Genomic DNA, 22,043 nt, shown 5'->3' on the forward strand with positions numbered 1-22,043 from the left:
TTTAAATTAGGAGAATGTAATTTGTCATTTTAACGAATTTGATACATATTTTAGAGATCTCCTCCATGTTGGCAATGCCTGACAACGCCCTGGAATCCGCTCGCGAGTAAAGAGAGCCTGGAATGTTCAGGCATGGAGTGAGCTTTGAGGGCATTAGTTGGTGTAACGGGGTAGACTGAGTTATGCAACAATATTTTGTGATTTTAATAAATAATCATGCAGTTAAAACATTCAACGTTAATAGTTATTGGCTACAGAGGACATGACAAATGCTTGGTGTCATTTGAAAACAAGCAATTTTCTGCCATTAAAATTGAAATGAATGTAATGTTTACAGGGTACATTTCAGTTTATATTACATTGGATTTTGGTGACCCAAAACTTAAACTATACTTAAAAAGGTCAGAGGGACTCAAATCGTACCAGTTTCATGGAATTACCCGATTAGTAGAATATGAGATGAATTAGGCTCATTGAGACTGCTGCCTGCTCCAGCGTGAATGGTGCTGATGCTGCGCCCACGCTCAAGTGTCTACTGCGCAGTCGCCGATGCAACAGACGCAGTAAGAGAAAATATATGGGAAAATGGCCCTCGATAATGTACTTTTCGCGCAATGCATCCTCTATTTTTTGGCGTTTGTGTTTGGCTTTATTTCCGTAGTGCCTCTCTCCGAAAACACGGAGGATTTTCATGGAAAATGCTTGCTTTTCACGCGTGGTATGTGGCAGAATGAGAACATCACAGTTTCAAAGCAGCGCTTCATCGTTGAGGAGTGGGGACCGGAGTCTTCCTGCAGTTTCATCACTTTTGTCGGGATAGCATCTCTCGTCCTCTCCGCAGTGCAGGCATGGAGACTGCTGTTCTTTCTTTGCAAAGGCCACGACGAGTGAGTGTCCTAATAATTTGTGGTTGTTCTACATTACTGTCCATGTTTTCTTCGTGTGTATTTTATCTTAATTATTTTTAAAGCGATATAAAGAGATGGGTTGTGTTTCAAGCAGCCCATCCACTCCCACGCCCGAATGATCAGTGATGCTGCTTGACTAAATACAGCAAAAACAAAACCCGCTAGCCATTAATTTAATGTTTTTTTCAGAGTCTTTTCTACAGATCTAGGCCCCACAGAATAAAAAAAAACGTATGTTTTTGCTATGGCACAATTTGCCCATCACCCTGCGTAGCTCCATAATCAATATGTTTAATCAGCCCGAGGGAAGAAATGCCATTTTCTGCCTTTTCAACAGAGTTGCAATCACAGAAACTACATTTATGGATTAGGATACTCTATCTTAAAGAGATGTGTCTGCAATCTTTATAACAACATGTTTTACTACTGTGCAATGCAGACGATTTCATTGGTCTGACAGGTGACAGAATGAAACAGTGACAGACCTTTCACTTAAAAAAACATGTAGGCCTATCTAAAACTAAGAATGAATGAATTAGTGTGATACAGCTACACCACCAATATCTTTATATTGGTCATAGCATCCATTAAAAAAAAACGCAATATAGCCACAATAAAAATAAAACCCACCACTCAAGCATTTGACAAGATGGTTGGAATAAGAAAAGAAAACACCACAATCTCCACAGACATCTTCAATTCAAATCCAATTCAACACTAAGGAAATGTGACAGGGATGGTATTAAAGAAATCACATTATACACCTTCCTAATGAGTTGCACCCCCATTTGCCCTCAGAACAAACTCAATTCGTCAGGGCATGGACTCTACAAGGTGTCAAAAGCGTTGCACAGGGATGCTGGCCCATGTTGACTCCAATGCTTCCCACAGTTGTGTCAAGTTGGCTGGATGTCCTTTGGGTAGTGGGTCATTCTTGATACACACGGGAAACTGTTGAGCGTGAAAAACCCAGCAGCATTGCAATTCTTGACACACTCAAACCCGTGCGCCTGGCACCTACTAGCATACCCTGTTCACTTAAATATTTTGTCTTGCCCATTCACCCTCTGAATGGCACAATCCATGTCTCAATTGTCTCAAGGCTCTTAAGGATCCGCAACTTTAAAAAAAAAAATTCACCTAAAATGACATACGAAAATCTAACTGCCTGTAGCTCAGGCCCTGAAGCAAGGATATGCATATTCTTGGTACCATTTGAAAGGAAATACTTTGAAGTTTGTGGAAATGTGAAAGGAATGTAGGAGAATATAACACAATAGATCTCATAGAAGATAATACAAAGAAAAAAACAACCGTTCTTTTGTATTTTTTTTTGTACCATCATATTTGAACTGCAAGAGAAAGAACAGAATGTATTATTCCAGCCCAGGTGCAATTTCGATTTTGACCACTAGAAGGCAGCGGTGTATGTTCAATGTTTTGGACTGGTCATTGAACCATTGAATTTCTGTTCAAAATTTGGTATCAAGACTGCCCAAATGTGCCTAATTTGTTTTCATGTTCAAAATTGTCATGGTCAATCTAATGTTTTGTACACTCAGTGTATATTCTCTGTCTCTCACTCTCTCTCTCTGAGTGTAGTTCCCTGTTCAATGCCTTCCTGAATCTGGTGATCAGCTCCCTGGTGGTGTTCACAGTGTTCCTCTCCAGCACCATCGTCAGTGTGGGCTTCAACCTGTGGTGTGACGCCATCACAGAGGGAGGGAGCATGTCCAGCAGGTGAGACTCAAAACACCCTGTCTATACCTCACACTGTCTTTACATGTCTCCCAAGCTCTTCGATTGTCTGTGGCAATATTTAGAAATACTATTGAGTTCCAACCGTATACCTATGATCATGTGACTAGTCGTGTCCCCTAATCTCAGTGACCAAAGTAACAGTATGAGCAGTTCTTCTCCTAAGCTCACACCTTACTCTTTACTTGTATTACAGCTGTGAGGACCTGCAGGACACTGATCTGGAGTTAGGCCTTGACAACTCCTCGTTCTATGACCAGTTTGCCATTGCTCAGGTAAGGGTCAGACGAATGTGTAGACTTATACACTATGTTGATACTTGAGACTGTACCAGAGTCTTCTGTCCAAATTTGACCCAGCTCTGGTTGAACCCTGTGACTATATTATATCTGTTAAACATGTCTCCTACCTGCAGTTTGGTCTGTGGGCAGCGTGGCTGACGTGGATGGGTATCACGGTCATGGCCTTCCTCAAGGTCTACCACAACTACCGCCAGGAGGACCTTCTGGACAGTCTGATCCACGAGAAGGAGCTGCTGCTGGGACGCTCGTCCCGCCGGGGTTCTGATGCCAACCAGATGAAGAGTGGCATGGTCTAACACCCAGAGGACACGTGCACATCACTGAAACATATCCTCTTATCCTACCCTTACTGCCATCATAGATAGGCCAGCCCCTGACAACCTATATACCATCAATTGAAATTCCATTAACTGTGATTAGAGTGCATTGTTATGCCTTGCTTACATATACTCCTCCTATATGCTGTCTGATTTACCAGTTGAAAACGCTGTTGACCGCAAAGCGTAGGGTAAAGGCATTCCAGCTGTATTGTGGAGCTGATTCAATCCACTTGTCCACTTGCTATATTTATATTTGTTAATGAGCTACTGCTGACATGTCTTCCCCTTCAAGGCACTCACTGGAGTGTAAATTGGCTCAGAGAATCAAGGCCATTTAATGAGGATAGAAATGGAACATAGAGACTTCTTTTAAAAATGACTTCCTTTTTAGCTGCACTTAGATGATGACTCAACACAGGGTGGTTAAAGAATGGTGAAAATTGATATTTTTTATTGTATTTTTTACTGTGTGCATGTAACGTTAGATGTGTGAGCAGGATGTAGTTGTTGATGTTGGGCAATATATTTTTTGTAACAATCCAATACATTCAGATTGTGCAAGCTTTCAGTAATGTGTGACTTCCTTGCCTACGTGCAGCAACAGAGTATGATGTGTGCTTTTGCAGTATATTATACAGTATCTACAATTACCAAACAGTATTTTGTAAAAATGAAAACTGTACTATGTAAGAGACATGTATGGTCAATTAACTTAAATTGACTGGGAGAGAACTCAGGAGGAAATGCCTAAGAGTCATATAGCTAGATAAATCAGTCTACCTGATCATCCTGATAATCATAAAAAGTTCAGGCTGGTCATGAGGCACAGGGTCCGATATTCCTCAATCCTCATGCCCAAAAAAAACATTGACAGTGAGTGAACAAATTATAAGTAACATAGATGGGATAACTCATTATCCAAGGCCAGTTCTGTGCTGTTGTGTGTGAGGAAATGTAGTCCGCAGTGTGGAAAGATGGATCATCACACACACACACACACAACTCACCACCCTCACTACTCACCACCCTCACAGATCTTGGTATGCAATGACAGTTTTATTTCAAATAATTCAAATAAATAACAAAATATAGAAACTACAAAATCCTTCTAAAAGGCACTTCTTTCAAAGTGACCACAGGCATATTGTCAGCAGTGAAATGCAGCTACTAACCAAAATGTGCAGAAACAAGCCATGTTGACTTGCTGGGTATTTGTATTGCTAACGATAGTAGTTCCGTTTGATGGTGCAAAGGGAACCTTCAGTCTCAGTAGCTCCTCCATTCAGACATTGGTTGCATCATATTGCTCAGATTTTTCCAACAGCGACTCTTTCTTATGTTGTGTTCCCTGAAACCTGTTATACTGTTTAAAGAATATGTATCAGTGGAAACAACGTCTTGTGTTTTATTGCTCGGATCAAGAGGTATATGATATGATATGATAAGCATCACATACATAAGCATCACATTAGTCCTTTAAAGCTCGACCTGTTTATAGAAGAGACTTTAATTTTCTATATTTGAATGGTTCCAATTACTGAAGGTCCCACAGTGATGATTCAATTAGTGTCATAATGTTGCTGCATCTTACCACAGACCATTGGACTGTACAATTCATGTAGATTCCTTTCTTTACATCATTAACATTTGCTCTAATTTAAGGTACTTTTCAATTCCCAAATAATCCTTAACTTTAAAAGCATTTGACATCAAGATTCAAATCTGAATATTGGCACAATCAAAAAATAGAAATGTAACAAAAGCCCTTACAAAATGTACTCTAAAGAAAATGAAAGTATTGGATATTTGAGTAGATGCAGATATGCAGTATGGAAGAATAAATACAATTTAGAGGAGAGAGGATATTATTTGAGGCATTTTAGCATTTACCAAGAGGTACACTGTCAAAATCGTAAGCACTCATTGAATTTGAGTACATTTCCAGGAAAGTGAGTATTCATATTATTGTGGTGAATGTCTTATCATCTTTGTCCCAACTTGGAACCCAAAACTGATCTGACCTAAAAAAATAGTCCAACAGGGTTTTCCAAACTCGGTCCTCGAGATCCCAAGGGGTGCACGTTTTGGATTTTGCCCTAGCACTACACAGCCGATTCAAATAATCAACTAATCATCAAGCTTTGATCATTTGAATCAGCTGTGTAGTGTTAGGGCAAAAAAACAAAACGTGCACCTCTTGGGGTCCCAAGGACCAAGGTAGGAAACGCCAGACTGCAGTATTTATGCTGTAAAAGAAAGATGGCTTTGTCAATTTGCTAGTTTAACCTGGCACTGTGAAGTGAAGCAGTCCTGTGCCTGTGTCAGCAATCCTTTTCAGAAGGTTGTCACATTGTGCTTGACTCAATCCATAATCCTTATTTTAGACGGTAAGGGTGTTTTGTGCCAACTCTAAGCAGTTTTTCACACTTTATACATTCAATTATGTGCAATAACAAGGCGTAATATTGTGACAGTCCTTAGTATACGGTATATACACATTCATATCTGTAGCTAGCTTTTAAGTACACAAATGACATAGCATTGTAATTAAATAAATATAATTAATTTGGCATTCCATGAAACATTCACTCACAATAGATTGTGCCAAGAAAGGAACATGTCAATTATTGTAGCAATTAAGTGAGCATACCAGTGAGCATCGACATTGCTGATGTGCAAAATGTCTTATCAACAAAACGAACATGGTAGCATACCCACCACCAGTATACAGACATGGAGGCTAAATATCTCTGGGATTACACATTTCTCCATATATGGGTGTGAGCATAGCAGTAGGGGTGCACATCTCAACACCATAGATAGATAGTCCGTGTGTATGACTGAGGTGCTCGGGACCAGGCTAGGTAGGGCACCTCAACGAACATGTAATGAAGAGAGCGAATCCTCCATGCCTCCCCCTCTGGTGGGTCCCAGTCACTGCATGGTTAGCCAGATCCAGCAGCCCCACAGCAGCTGTTTTATGTGTATCAGGTAGACAGCCAGCGAGGCCTCCAGCTCCTCACAGACACGCTGTGGGCGCCGGCGGTCCGTGCAGAACATGGCCACGCCCAGCAGTGACATCAGCAGGAACAGGCAAGTGAACAGGGCCAGGTGGGGGCTGGGCGGTGATGTGTCATAGGCTGTGAACCAAAAGAGACCAAAAACAAACTGTTGAATGATTTATGATTTGTAAATGCTCTTCCAGTCTGCATGTTCAGGAGTGAGGGGCATGTTGTTTTTGTGATTCCAAAATCACTTTTGTCCACCCCATTGTAGCTAAAGGCCTGATTTTCAGTCTCTTTATTAACAGTATAAAAAGTGCCATACACCAGATACTGGACTGGAATATGCAATATCAAAAGTGGGTGGAATACCCATGCATCACAGTACAATATTAAAATGTCTATGATTGCAAATTCTCATATTAAGCACCACTCAACACTCTTCCTTACACAGATTTAGTATAACAAGTCAGTAATGACCAGTCAATGAGGGTGACACTTGCTCCATATTCTTAGTGTGCTATTATTTGGGACCACTGTCAGACAGACTTACCAACTAAACGGTCATAGTATGGAATGTCTGCGAAACCGATAGACAAGAAGCAAGTAAATAAAGAAAGAAAAGGCTACCTTATTTGCATGCATAATTAATCATGAAGTGTAAATAGCTTGCTCATGTTTGTTCTTTTTGTGAATTCAGCGTTACATTAAGTACTACAGTATCCACAAGGGACAGTGTTTTACAATCTAATCACAGGATTTTACTGTATCTTGTTCATTTTCTTTTACAGCTAAGCCATAACAACGCAGATTCCTTTGTAAGGTTCAGTAGTAGTGGCCCATAGAGAATTAGGAGAACAGTAGATTTAGCAGTATAACTCACCAATGTATTACTAAGCATTGTTTAATACATTTTGATTTAGTAAGTGTTTCATTCTCTAAAACCCAGTGGAATAGAGCTGAGTCAGTCCAATAACAAATGTGTTTCTTGTTTCTGCAGACCAAGGCCTTCCAGTAGAGTAGAGAGGAGTGTGAGTGACTGGGTAGAGGTGAGAATGCACCAGAGGGCAACGCCATCTCTCCTCGGCTCGTTACATGCACTGAAGGGGCTCAAACTTTGAAAGTTTGGAAAGATCTAGTCCTCATGGCCTCCATATGTTTGGTATTTGATCTCTGATCCTGATGTCTCTCTCACCATGCACAGTGGTTTCAGGCTCCCTGAACCGGACCCGCCGCTCGCCTTTCCGTCTGTGGCTGGGCTCTGAGTCTGATCCTGAGCCAGATCTCTTCAGTATGGACATGGGGATTTTACCGTTGGTGACCTGAGGAGAGGGTGAGATATCATTAGAACTGAGGACACAATGGACACCAGTTTTGAGGACATTTCAGTCATTGAAATAAAAGTGTCACCTTGGGTTTTGGTGTGTCCAACAGTGGGCGGGGGTCTTTCCTGTGCCGGACCTCAGAGCGTTTATCCCGGTGGGAATGGGAATGGGAAAGACCGTTGTTGAGTGTGTCTCTGAAGGACTCGGCAGTAGCAAACCTCTTGGAAAGCGCTGACACACACTGGCCTAGGGAATCTAAGGGATTAACCATGAGTAAACATTAGTCTCTGACCACAGATGGAACCTGGATCCAAGGTACCAATAAACATGCAGACAACTACTGTGTAGACAGAACTGAAGATGAAAGTTCAAAATACAAAAACAAACATTTCTGTGAAAAACATCAGGGTTGACTCCATCATGGCCATTTACTATGTACACAGGTACAGTGCAGTGGTACTTACAACACACACATTTCCAGATCACAAAAGCACTGCACTGGCTTTGTACTATGAAAGATGTGGAATAGACTGCACAAGCAACATGTAGACCATCCAACTATCAATAAATGGGTTTATAGGAGGAGTGCAGCTCACACCCACAATGACAACTCTATGACAGCCATTTTAGGTCACAGAGAAATCATACTTTGTGTACAAAATAAATCTAATCTTATTTGTCACATGCGCCGAATACAACAGATGTAGGTAGACCTTACAGTGAAACGCTTTTACAAGCCCTTAACCAATAAAGCAGTTTTAAGAAAATAGGGTTAAGAAAATATTTACTAAATAAACTAAAGCAATTTTTTTTAAAGAACACAATTAAATAACAATAATGGGGCTATATACAGGGGGTACCGGTACCGAGGCTATATACAGGGGGTACCAGTACCGAGGCTATATACAGGGGGTACTGGTACCGAGGCTATATACAGGGGGTACTGGTACCGAGGCTATATACAGGGGGTACTGGTACCGAGGCTATATACAGGGGGTACCGGTACCGAGTCAATATGGAGGCTATATACAGGGGGTACCGGTACCGAGTCTATATACAGGGGGTACCGGTACCGAGTCTATATGGAGGCTATATACAGGGGGTACCGGTACCGAGTCAATGTGGAGGCTATATACAGGGGGTACCGGTACCGAGTCAATGTGGAGGCTATATACAGGGGGTACTGGTACCGAGGCTATATACAGGGGGTACCGGTACCGAGTCAATATGGAGGCTATATACAGGGGGTACCGGTACCGAGTCAATGTGGAGGCTATATACAGGGGGTACCGGTACCGAGTCAATATGGAGGCTATATACAGGGGGTACCGGTACCGAGTCAATGTGGAGGCTATATACAGGGGGTACCGGTACCGAGTCAATGTGGAGGCTATATACAGGGGGTACCGGTACCGAGTCAATATGCGGGGGTACAGGTTAGTCGAGGCAATTTGTACATGTAGGTAGGGGTAAAGTGATAATAAACAGTGAGTAGCAGCAGTGTAAAAACAAGGGGGGGAGGGTCAATGCAAATAGTCCGGGTGGCCATTTGATTAATTGTTCAGCGGTTTAATGGCTTGGGGGTTGAAGCTGTTAAGGAACCTTTTGGACCTAGACTTGGTGCTCTGGTACTGCTTGCAGAAGCACGTGAATGAAATGTGTACCCTGACAGTGACCTGGCTTACATTGCAAGGACAAACTGTGTCCATGCTTCAGCTGTTCTCTTTACTTATTGACAATAATTTTACCAAGGATATGGCCAAGAAGGTCAACTGGCATGAATAGGAACCGTTCTCTTAGCACCCCAGGTCCTACACATAGCCTGCTCTACTGAGCACCCCTGTCTGTGAACACTGACTCAACAGCTGTTCTCAACATCTAGGGCACATTTTACCCCGTGCCTTCTTCAGCAGACCTCTTTACCCCAAAAATGGCAACTTTGGAAAACAGTCGAAAATGCCACCTCCTCATCATGCGAGTGAAGCATGAGCACACCAATACAGTGGCTTCAAACTGTCAATTTCACAATAAGCATTTTCTGTTCAGCTCTATATAAAACCACTCTGAGTGGGTGTGTTTATTCATTTAACAATTCCTTGAGCAGACATCATACAGTAGGAGGGCTAACTGGAATTATGTAAGCCACTTATAGTGCGATGTGTGCGCTGAAGCAAAGCAGTTAAGTTGTTCCTGGGCTTAACAGCTGTTTTCCGGTTTGTCATGCCACAAGAGAGTGCTTTATGTCAACCTAGTGACAAGGTCTACACCAAATCACCTCTCAGGGTTCAGTTTAACTACAAACTGTCAACTATAAACTCTCCACTGCCTGTGCCCGCCTGTCACACTGAGAAGAACATGCTGACACACTCAGCCGTGATGGAACACTCATGACTATTGAGTTCATCTACTGTAAGTATTCATCCATGTTTATTTCAGCATGACACTGGCTTTTAAAGTGTTCTGTCTTTATTCAGGGGTTTTACCTGAGTATTCTGTTTTGCCAATTTCTGCGTAGACGGTGGCCAGCAGCTCCAGACTCTTGTCTGTGACGGGGTGGTCGCTGCCAAAGGCCCTCTGATGGATCTTAGTGGCTTTCCCACTGTACTCTAAAGCGAGATGAGGTCTAAAAGATGAAGGACAGGAACACAGAGATAATTAACATTTTATACATTATTTCTCCCACTGGGGACATATGTCATTTGAATGTCTAGTTGGATTTACATTTGGTTGAGATTTAAACTAAAGTAAATTCAATGTGAAATCAGGTTAAAGGAGGGTGAAAGAAAGAAAAGAAAAGAAAATATATTTTATTGTCCATTTTGCCAATGCTCCCACCGGTTGGTTTACCGTGCACCCTTTCATAGCTATACTGCTCTGGCATGGAGCTAGGTGGGCATAGCATTGCAAGACAAATTCCGGCCCTTACGTGTGCCAATGGATGTAGAACAAGTCCTGTGTAGTGTCACAGATGTCACGATCGCTGTTCCAAAACAAAGCTTCCCTTCAATTAGTAATGGCCAGGTGTCTGTTTGCACTGTTTTAGAATGTAATTTGAGGACATCTGATCGCCAAAGTACAGCGAAGCCCTTCAACGGCCGAAGGACTTCCTGCCACAGCGCTGAAAGATTCAGGAAGCACGATAACTTTCTGTCCAAGAGAGAAGAAGGGGGCTGGCATTGACTTAGCACTGACTACTAAAGACAGTTATATGAGCACCTCTTCTAGTTCTCTTGGTAGTCCTCATTACTCCATCAGTGTCCAAGGTTAATGTTCATCTCATAGACCGTTCATAAACATCTACAAAAATGTCTATGACCCAGTAAAGATGAAGAGGCTGCCATCCTCCCAATTCCAAACTGCCACAAGCTCCAGTGCTCTAGTGCTGTAGTAGGATGTGAGTCTTCTAAAACCCTGTAAATAAAATATTGCACCCAAACAAGTCCATTGGATTGGGAGGCGTCTAATGGGTGGATGAATTTGGGGCATTCTGTACATTTCTTTAGGGTGAAAAGCATAGTATTAGAGACACACTAACCTAAACGTACGGTTCTAGAGATGGACTAACCTAAAAGTACTACAGACACCCTAAACTAAAAGTATAGTACTAGAGACACACTAAACTAAAAGTATAGTACTAGAGACACACTAAACTAAAAGTATAGTACTAGAGACACACTAAACTAAAAGTAAAGTACTAGAGACACACTAAACTAAAAGTATAGTACTAGAGACACACTAAACTAAAAGTATAGTACTAGAGACACACTACACTAAAAGTAAAGTACTAGAGACACACTAAACTAAAAGTATAGTACTAGAGACACACTAAACTAAAAGTATAGTACTAGACACACTAAACTAAACGTATAGTACTAGAGACACCCTAAACTAATCGTATAGTATTACAGACACACTACACTAAAAGTATAGTACTAGAGACACGCTACACTAAAAGTAAAGTACTAGACACGCCCTAAACTAAACGTATAGTATTACAGACACACTACACTAAAAGTATAGTACTAGAGACACGCTACACTAAAAGTAAAGTACTAGACACACCCTAAACTAAACTTATAGTATTACAGACACACTACACTAAAAGTATAGTTCTAGAGACACGCTACACTAAAAGTATAGTACTAGAGACACCCTAAACTAAACGTATAGTACTACAGACACGCTACACTAAAAGTATAGTACTAGAGACACCCTAAACTAAACGTATAGTACTACAGACATACTACACTAAAAGTATAGTACTAGAGACATGCTAAACTAAACATATAGTACTAGAGACACGCTAAACTAAACATATAGTACTAGAGACACCCTAAACTAAAAGTATTGTACAAAAATGAGAGATCAAACAGCAGAAACCAAAAAAGCGGATGTTTCCGGTTTTCAGGGATACAGTATTTTCAACCTAACTTCAGTTTCCCCTTCAAAATGGATTTGGGTACTCCAGTCAGCCATATTTTTTTTTACGCCTGCTAGGTTAAGTTACCAAAAATGTGAACACATTCAGGGCCGTCTGATTGGTCCAGAAATCGATGGGTTAGGCCAGAGCCAGAACGCACGTGGGTAAAGCGGTGATTTGAAAATGAGTCATTGGCTTTGATACTGTGATTGGTTAGAGACGATTCAATCACTGATTACTTTGTTTTGAACAACACCCCTCGTGCACCTCATCACCAAAAACGACTTAAATGACGGCAGTCTCAGACTAGTATGTAGTGAACGACGGAGCAGCAGAAGAATTTAGCTTGAGTAGTCAGGATACCTGTTACCCCCTTCCACCCTATCAAGCCAATCAGGCTAAATTCTCTAATCTTCCAAACATTGACAGGAGGGGCAAATAAATGTGTATGTTCCTGTCTTTGTGGCCTACCAGAATACCCCAGCATCAAGGACATCAGATCAATGTGTTCTGGTAACACTTGAAACTCCCATTAGGGATGTTGTCCCTTTGCTCCACCTCTACAGGTAAATTCACCTCGGTGGTTTTTGCATGAGGGCCACAGATGCAAACATTTCTTTGTGCACTGGTTTATTTTGGCGAGGTACATTTTCATCCTGATGACATATTTTCAAAGCACTATGAACATATAAACCCATCTTTCACTAACAATCTGGGGGAGGGGCAATATGGAAATGAGTATCACTTTAAGATGTGAGACAGCATACAGTTTAAATACTGTAGATTTCTGTTAGAAATAAGCACATCATTCAGAAACGTCCAATTTAAAACTACAGAAAGCGAACAATGCCTCAATGAAATAGCCTCATGTCTGAATGACAGTACCACTGTTTTTCATTTTGTAAAGATATTATACACTCATTCAGCCTTTCAAAAGTAAAGGGGAACAGAGCTAGCCAAAATATCAAAATACAGCATCTAGTAAATATAATTAGAGCCTTTTGGAGCCTTTAACAGCAAGCAAAAACACCTACAGTATCAGTATATATTATGCTGTCTATATCAGCCACAATATTAATATCTACTTTCTCATCCCTCCATACTTGAAACCCAGTAATTACCAACACCAGTTCAAAAAAGCCAGCAGAACAGAAACCCCAAAGTTGTCTCATTTAATGAGAGGAAGACCAACAATACTAAACAGCACTGCCCTTATTGCAAGAGAGGACATTTGCGTTATTCTTGTTAACTCTACGTACCTTTTACTCATGATGCAAAGCTGGGCCAGCCGCTCAAAATGCTGTGCCTGGGAGGCCTGATCCGATAGCTCCTCTGGGGATGCCCATCCTGTCCCAGACGAGCCCAGCAAAGCCTCCTTCTGGGGGCCTGTTACACACACACAGGGCATGTAATCAGCCGCCCGCTAACGTCTGTCTCGATCCCTCTTGCTCACGCTCTATCCTTCTCTCTCTCTTTATATCCCTTTAACTCCCTCTGTCTCTCTACATAGCAAGTAAACAGAATCCAAAATGCTGGCGATGTGATCTCTGGCAGGGCTGGCAGTGTGGAGATGAGAGTGGAGTCTGAACAGCAGGGTACAGTGGAGCCAACAGGATAGTGAGCGGGAGACTTCAGATAGAGAGCAGAGGGAAGAGGGAAGGGAGAGGAAACTGTGAGTGCAAACAGCGCACTTACCACACCCACAAAAGCAGTGGCACAGCTACCTGTTCACACAGACACAAACACCTGAGCTGACCCTGGTGGGAGTGGAGATTAGCCTCCATAAAAGCTTTTCCAGCCTAACGTTGGAGAGGTAAACTGAAAAGTAAAGTGGTTCAGAAATGGCAATAAGGAGACAGAAACTTTTAACAGGATGAGGGAAAAGAATTGAAAGCATTGAAAATAGGGTAGGTCAAATATCTGTCAGATATTCAAAATTAGATGGAAATGGGCTGAGGTTTGAACAGGAGATTGAAGAGAGAGAGAAGGCTGGTGGAGTGATTGTGATGCCAGCATTGCCCCAGGAGAGAGAAACAGAGCAGCTGGCACAGTGCTGAATCAGGGGCCTCAGTATTCCATGGCGCCACACAACTCCTTATGAGATAATGCCTAACATGGCCATTTGTCTTCCCTGTCCATCCCATAACTCCTGCTACCTCCTGCCCATGCTACACTGAACTGCTGTTGAATCAGCAACCTCCAGACAGACAGACAGACAGACATACATACATACATAGCTTACAGCAATGGAATTTTGTTAGGGCACCCCTTAATCACCCAGTTAGAGTGCTAAGTGTAGTTTATAACACAGTTTTGGAAGGACAGCTTTAAGCTTCAGATGACATACCTAATCCACAACAGGAACTTCCATACATGTGCTTGTTCTTCTGTATTGGAATGCAGCCTTGGAGCAGAGCAGGAACTCCATATATGGACTCAGACTTCTCATATTGGAATGCAGAATTCCATACATGGATAACGATAATTCATATTGGAATGCGGCCCTGTAGCAGGAACTCCATATATGGGTCCAGACATCCACAATGGAAGGCGGCAGCGCGGCAAGGAAATCCATATATGGTAGAGCAGTACCCATGCCAATTTGCTCACCTGCATCCAATCTTCATTAGCCAAAAGCCTGCCTCACTCACCTGAGTCCAATTGCTTCATCAACCACCCTCATAGTACTTAAACGGCATCCTTCGTCACTCCTTGTACCGATGCACAATGGTGGGCAATGAGTGGGTGGCCAACCCAGAGCCACGACAAAATGCTACTGACGATGGTCCCCTTCTGACATAGTTGTCAGATGGTGAGAAGCTGCACTTGTGGATGCCACCTTAATGCCCCCATTTTACAGATGTAAATATACTTGCCTGTGCTCCCCTGAACAGCAGTGAGCTCAATTAGAGAAACCTCGTAGAACATCTTCTCAGCCTGAATGAACTGCAGGGCCTTGCCGTCTATTTATATAGGTGAAGGATCAGGCCCAGTTGTCAAAGGTATTAAGTCAGTTGTAGTGTCAGAAATGTTGTCACCAGGCTTAACTGCAACGTGTTTTTAAAATATTTTTTATGGCTCCTGAATGTGACTTCAGCCAGTAACAGGCTCGTCACCAACATTCTAGACAGATAGCTCAAAACAGTCTCTGTGAAGGCGTGGACTATAATATCTGGGCATTCTACTGCAGTCTTGTTTGTCAATGTTGATGTGTCAGTTATTTTGGGTATCTGATTCTGTAAGGGATGGATTTAAATTTACTGGGGGGGGGGGGGGCTGTTCCAACTCAAGGTGTTCACCAACAGGTTTCTGTGCCAATGCACCACACAACCAATAAACAAAGCATACCAACTTTGGGCACTTCAATATCATGGTTTGTGTTAACACCACAAATAGACTGTCGATCTCAACAAACAGACAATACATCCCTCTCTACATTTTAGGTTTACCCAGTATCAAAGGCTTGGCTTGACAATCTCTGAATTTTTTGTAAACGATGTCTCTTTCCGTTCATCAATTGGCCACTGCACAGTTTGAATTTATTGATTGATAGATTTTGTCAGTTAAAAAAACAAACATTTATACCCAAAGATTTTGTGTGACCGGGTTGGCACAATAAAGTCAGGGACTTACAGTATCATAGGCCTTCAGCAGCTAAAGCTTAATAACAGCCACACCATACCAAACTTTCACAAATGTTTCTAAACTTCATTAGGGTAATATCAAAAGTCAAGCCATTGTTTATAGGGAAAATATGAGCAGAAGAGCGAATGTAAATCAGGGAAAAAATGCGCTAGCCTCCCCTGTGCCCAATAAAAAACATACACAACCCTCCCCAAAGCAACAAAAAAATCTTGACAACCCTCCAGTATTTTGGACCACCTCTCCTTCCAATAAATTAAGATTTGTCCCTAAGGCACCAAATATGTGTGCCATCCCTAAAAATAGACTCAGGAGCCGAGTTGGTTCACTTTGTCAAAGGCATTCTTCATACTGAAATAAATGCATCCCTTTGTATGTTGACACCGTTAACACTTGACAGGTGAATTTAAAAGCATTGCTTGACAAGGAAAATGTGCTTAAAATAAACACAGACATACAGCCTGGTGTAAATGGCCTACTCAAAAGCAGGAGCACTCTGTCGCACGTGAGACCAGACTTTGCTCAGTTCTATTTCTGAATGCTTGTGTGTGACCTATTGATTGCCGTTAAAGTAGCACAGTTTAGATACAAATAAAAGCTTTAAAAATGTATTATATACCGTGAATAAAGCCTATTTGCGTTATTTCTATGCTTCCCCTTCTTAAGTTTTGTTTTTGTGTCTTTTACTTTTGGTTTCGTACACCAGCTTCAAACAGCTGAAAATACACTATATCTTTGGTTATGGAAAAGATAGTTCACAGCGATTCAGATGTACTATGATTTTCTACACTATACTTTTTTGTTTTGTCACATAAAGTGAAATTAGGCGAACCATTCGAATGTTAGCAACCAGGAAAAGCCGGAGCGATTTCTGCATAGTGCATCTTTAAATGACAGTAGTCTATAAACCCTATCACAACTGTCCATGTGAAAGGAAAGAGGCTACCTTTTATGACTAGCAAAATACACGAGAAGCACATTAACACACACTCCGAATAGACTTCACTAGCCAGAAGGATACACAATGTATGCAGTGCCATGCATACTTTATGACTCCAGTAGACATCCAGTGGACAAGTAGAATTCTGTGTTTACTGTGTTGCTACTATGTGCTGTGTTTACTACGATCCTCTTCTAAACATCCTGCATATGCTGCAATGTGCCTCATTCCTATTCGTTGACAGTATATCATAGTCAGCTGAGGTAGAGATATTGGGCTGCTGACAGACAGTTTTGGGTTAACTCCAGGGTTTACTGGGCCGCTGAGGTAATGACTGTTCAAATCAAACCACATTTTATTTGTCACGTGTGTAGACTTAACCAAGTAAAAAATTATAATAAAATAAAAATAGTAACACAAGAGGAATAAAATACACAATAAGGAAGGGAGTACCAGTATACAGGGAGTACCAGTACCATATCAATGTGGCGCTATATACAGGGAGTACCAGTACCAGATCAATGTGGAGCTATATACAGGGAGTACCAGTACCAGATCAATGTGGAGCTATATACAGGGAGTACCAGTACCATATCAATGTGGCGCTATATACAGGGAGTACCAGTACCAGATCAATGTGGAGCTATATACAGGGAGTACCAGATCAATGTGGCGCTATATACAGGGAGTACCAGTACCAGATCAATGTGGAGCTATTTACAGGGAGTACCATATCAATGTGGCGCTATATACAGGGAGTACCAGTACCAGATCATTGTGGAGCTATACACAGGGAGTACCAGTACCATATCAATGTGGCGCTATATACAGGGAGTACCAGTACCAGATCAATGTGGAGCTATATACAGGGAGTACCAGTACCAGATCAATGTGGAGCTATATACAGGGAGTACCAGATCAATGTGGAGCTCTATACAGGGAGTACCAGATCAATGTGGAGCTATATACAGGGAGTACCAGTACCAGATCAATGTGGAGCTATATACAATGAGTACCAGTACTAGATCAATGTGGAGCTATATACAGGGAGTACCAGTACCAGATCAATGTGGAGCTATATACAGGGAGTACCAGTACCAGATCAATGTGGAGCTATGTACAGGGAGTACCAGTGCCAGTGTTGATGGCCATTACAGACAACACTTTTCACATGCCAATAAGATGGCTGGAGAGGCGTTCACAACTAACACATTCGGTATGGATTACAAACACAGATATAATTGCATTGTATATCCTGGCTTATAAACTGTACCTACTCGATCCATCACCCCCAAAAAATAATGAAAAAACTGTCAATACCACGTGATGCCTCAAAAATGTTTTTACAAAATCACCCCAAAGTAAAATTTCTAATGTGTTTTGAAATCTGGAGATAATTCCACTATGATCAGAGGCCCATTAAGCCCATATCACTACATTAGAAAACCCCATGCTAACTGCCAACAGTGAGATGAGTATGACGAGGACCCTCTGGGATAGAAGGTCACTTCACAGGCAGACCACAGAGGTCAAAGCACTACTTCTGCTGGTCTGGGGTATTTACAACCTGGCAGGACAGCAACAACAATGCAGCGAACCCACACTGAGTAGGTACTAAGTCCTCCACCCTGAGTTGGTGATGACCAAATTGGGGAGAAAAAAACATGGAAACAAAAAAAGCAGACAGAGACCCCCTTCCAACAGCAGGGTGAACTCAATTTAGAGCACATGCAGTACATGTGAAGTGGAGAGGGTCAAGGTTGAGATAAACTTCTAAAGGAAGCACTCTGAAGCATATGTGGCTTGTGACACTATTCTCATACAGTCAACACACACATACCACAAAACAGACAATAAAATGTTTTGGATTGTGTTGATTACAAACATGAAACTGTAACAGAAAACATCCTGAGAATGATTTGACTGAAAATTCCATTTGATTGTCTTATTTATTTCTCTAATTTGAGAGCCAAATTGAATGGATAGATGAATACACTTTCCACGAAAGCCAGGATGACTTTTGGTCAGAGAGCTCTGAGAAGAATTCCAGCAACTGGGAGTTATTATTATGGCATTTGATGCTGAGAGTTTATGTTTTTTATTCTGTGCATGTGAAAATATGTGTTCCCATCAGAGTCAGTTAGATTAGGCTAAATCTTCACCTCCCTCACTCCCCAGGGAACCTTCCCAAATACAAACCAGAGAGCCCTTTAAAAGCCTGTTAAACTCTGGCTCTGCCCAGTCACATGAATATCCTGTTTAACCTGTCCTCGGGGACCACCCACTGGGCACAGATGTCATTTTGACTTACATTTGGTAATTCATGTGAATTAAACATGTCATTGGATTTAGGTTAAAAGTTAGGTGAAAAAAATACAAAATTATCTTACGTTGATGACTTTTAAAAAAAATACAATCCGTATCTACGTTGATTCAACATCATCACATTTCATTTTGGGTTTTAAATGACGTGGAAACAACATTGATTTTGCCCAATAGCCAGTGACTTTAACTGGGACAATCAGACTGTCATGTATCCCATTGTTCTGGCCTAATCTCTGTGTCGACAAAAAGACATGTCTGGATCAGTTCCACGTAACAAGTTCCATGATAAAAACTCAAATGACTTTGTAAATAGTTTTTTAACTATCTACTTCAAATCGTTCTGGTGGTAATGACCTGTGTCTATGAAGCTTATATGTTACTATTAACATATGACACCACTGTGACATAATTATTCATGATGCCATGTGTCTCTTTCATGTGCAAAGACTTAATTAACCCTATCATGACCTATGAGCCTCTTAACTAAATTACTTCTGAGGACATGAGGAGACTATGGACATGTATTGATGAAGTGAGCCCAGTAAATCAACCTATTTTGGGAGATGGGTTGTGAGGAGCTGGGTCTTGCTGAGGCAGATAACTTGAGCTGGCGTGAAACGTTTTTCAATGTCTCAGTAACAGAGAGGAGTGCCATGGGAAGAGGTTGTATATCCTGCAACACCACACCCCTCTTATCTGAACCCTATACTGCACTGGCCTGTAGTGGATGATGGCGGTGGTGGTGACACACACAGCCACTGCAGAATACAGGTTAATTCGCTTTCTCATACTCTGTGTTGTGGGGAGATAAGCACTTACAAATCCTCTTAAGAAAAAAGCCTGACCCCATTCAAAACCTTGAGCATTCTGGGACAAAGCTGTGATAATATTCTGTCCCATGGACACAAATTCCCTCTTTATACGATGCTTTTTCTGTACAGCCAAATTACATTTTGCACTGGAATTCACCATACCCGCAGGCCACTGCCACCAAAAAAGGAAACAGCTTTTGCCTTCCTAGCATAGTCACAGGTTTCATGCAAAGATAGTACTAATAGTTATCTGGAAGTGGGGTTTGGTCTCACAAGGCCTCCGTTTGTGTGTAAAGGATACAATTATTTTCGGAGATGAAGAGTTCAGCAATCTGTAATCACAAAGGAGAACACATATTAGGATTGTATGATATGAATATGCTACACAATTAATTGTCTGTCTGCATTCTACACATATTACCATGTATGACCATTCACATTCCACTATTCTCATATAAGCCACTGTATTGTGGAGGGGAATGAACAACACCACCCTCTCTCTCGCTCTCTCTCTCTCTCGCCGTTGGTCTGTTCAACATCATGCCACATTCCTGGGATATTGGGCAAGGGGCTACATTTGTAAATGTAAGACATTTTCTTTGGGTCACTTGATACATATTGTTATCCAGGGGCCTATAGTATGTAATCTGGTACTGTGGCCCTGGTTCAACAAAACTGGATGAAAACAACAATATTCTATTCTGGGAGACAAGCATGCACATGAAATGAGTCCCAGTAATCGGATGCTATTTGCATTCATCAGATACAGTGGAGTTTCTGGTAATAGGCTACTGACATACATTATTATGTTATGCACTATACATGGACCACTTCCAACCTCATATTGAGGTACAGTAGCTAACATACTCACAGGTTTGCAATACGCATATTACTGACATTGAAAAGAGCCATTTGACATTTTTCTGTCTGTCCTGAGACAGACAGACTCCCTGTCTTCACCTTGCAACATGCACTGTCAACAGGAAAAACGCTGATCCTGTGCTGTGAGTGGCAACATGACGTTTGACATTGGTATTGGTGATGGCAAGGTTGTATTGGTATGTGTAGTGTGTGGCTTGTGTGTTTATATTATATGCTAATGTATGAGTAACAGGCAAACACAGTGTCAGTACTGTATGTATGGTATCAGTATTGTGGTGAATGGGTTTTGTGTCTGTGTGCTCATGTTTATGTACACCACAAGTGTGTGCATGTGCCTGTAGACTGGACATTTGTGTGTGCAAACATTTGTCTACAGTATGCGTGTGTATGTTTGCGGGTGCATGTATACATATGGGTGTGAGAATGAGTGATCGTCCGGCCATTAGGTCGGTGGCTCACCTGGTGAAGGCAGTTGGGCAGCGAAGTGAAGCTCTGCACGTGCCTTAACCCCAGCAGAGAGCTAAGGAAGCAGTGGAGGGCGGCCTGGTACTCCCCCTGTTGCTGGAGCTGCTGTCCCAGTTGAAACAGGCCCTCCCTTCCCCCGTTCAGCATCCCCAGTCCCAGACAGAGGCAGCGCTGCCTCCCATCGGAGCTCCGCCAGCCAGGGACAAACGCTCCACTCCACCCCCAGAGCAGAGAGGGGAAAAAATCTAAACAGCCCAGGGATAAAAACACAGCAGAGATGTGGTTTACAAGAGCCAGACTACAGAACGACTTCCTCTCTGTCTTGTCTATTCACAGTAACTCAAGGGCAGGTGGTGAGCTGAGCTGAGGCAGGCTGTGAAGACAGATCAACTCCCCTCCCTCTCAGCCCATGCTGCATCAGGAAAGGAGGAGAGGAAGTCAGAGGGGATTTGTTCATTGACTGGCAGAGCCCTGGTCCAATCACTGCTCTACTTGCGTACAGTAGTCCAGCCAGCGTGTGTGAACAGTCTCAGCATGTAGGTAACGGAACTGTCAACTGAGCACTGTGGCTCTCTCCCTGAGCACTCTGGTTCTCTCACTGTGGTTGGCTCTCCTTATGAAATCAAATTGCAGGGCTTTATGCTTCTGCAAGGTTTCACCACTGGAAATACTGCACATGTTTAATGTATTCCATTTGTGCATTTGATTTAATTTCAGGATACACTCTGACCTAATTTGTCTAGTGCACTGGTACAGCAATGTTGTGCATGTCTTGGGGGAGGGAGGAATTAAATCAAGAAATCTTAATGCTTTATGGTTTATAAATGAGAAGCCTGTGAAAATGAACAATGGCCTTACACAGATAAACAAGTGCTTGACTAAAAATGCAGTGTGTCTACATGTTTTCCTGTGAGTAACATAAGCAGATGGACTCCATTATGG

General features: G+C 42.0%; 2 protein-coding genes across 2 annotated transcripts; one reads left to right on the top strand and one right to left on the bottom strand.

The window, feature by feature from the left end:
• The first annotated feature begins 518 nt into the window (after positions 1–518).
• On the top strand, positions 519–4,679 carry LOC110497877 (transmembrane protein 179). The gene is made up of 4 exons (XM_021574320.2): positions 519–887; positions 2,511–2,648; positions 2,863–2,941; positions 3,082–4,679. The coding sequence occupies exons 1-4, from the start codon at positions 586–588 to the stop codon at positions 3,262–3,264; spliced, it is 702 nt and encodes a 233-aa protein (XP_021429995.1). The 5' UTR covers positions 519–585; the 3' UTR covers positions 3,265–4,679.
• Positions 4,326–21,514, bottom strand: c19h14orf180 (chromosome 19 C14orf180 homolog). Its single transcript, XM_021574319.2, has 8 exons — positions 21,096–21,514; positions 20,056–20,086; positions 14,912–14,998; positions 13,295–13,421; positions 10,099–10,238; positions 7,701–7,870; positions 7,486–7,612; positions 4,326–6,428 (listed from the first exon to the last, which is right to left on the bottom strand). The coding sequence occupies exons 1-8, from the start codon at positions 21,246–21,248 to the stop codon at positions 6,223–6,225; spliced, it is 1,041 nt and encodes a 346-aa protein (XP_021429994.1). The 5' UTR covers positions 21,249–21,514; the 3' UTR covers positions 4,326–6,222.
• Between the last annotated feature and the right edge of the window lie 529 nt (positions 21,515–22,043).

The sequence above is a fragment of the Oncorhynchus mykiss genome, chromosome 19 (assembly GCF_013265735.2).
Source record: "Oncorhynchus mykiss isolate Arlee chromosome 19, USDA_OmykA_1.1, whole genome shotgun sequence".
NCBI lineage: Eukaryota > Metazoa > Chordata > Actinopteri > Salmoniformes > Salmonidae > Oncorhynchus > Oncorhynchus mykiss.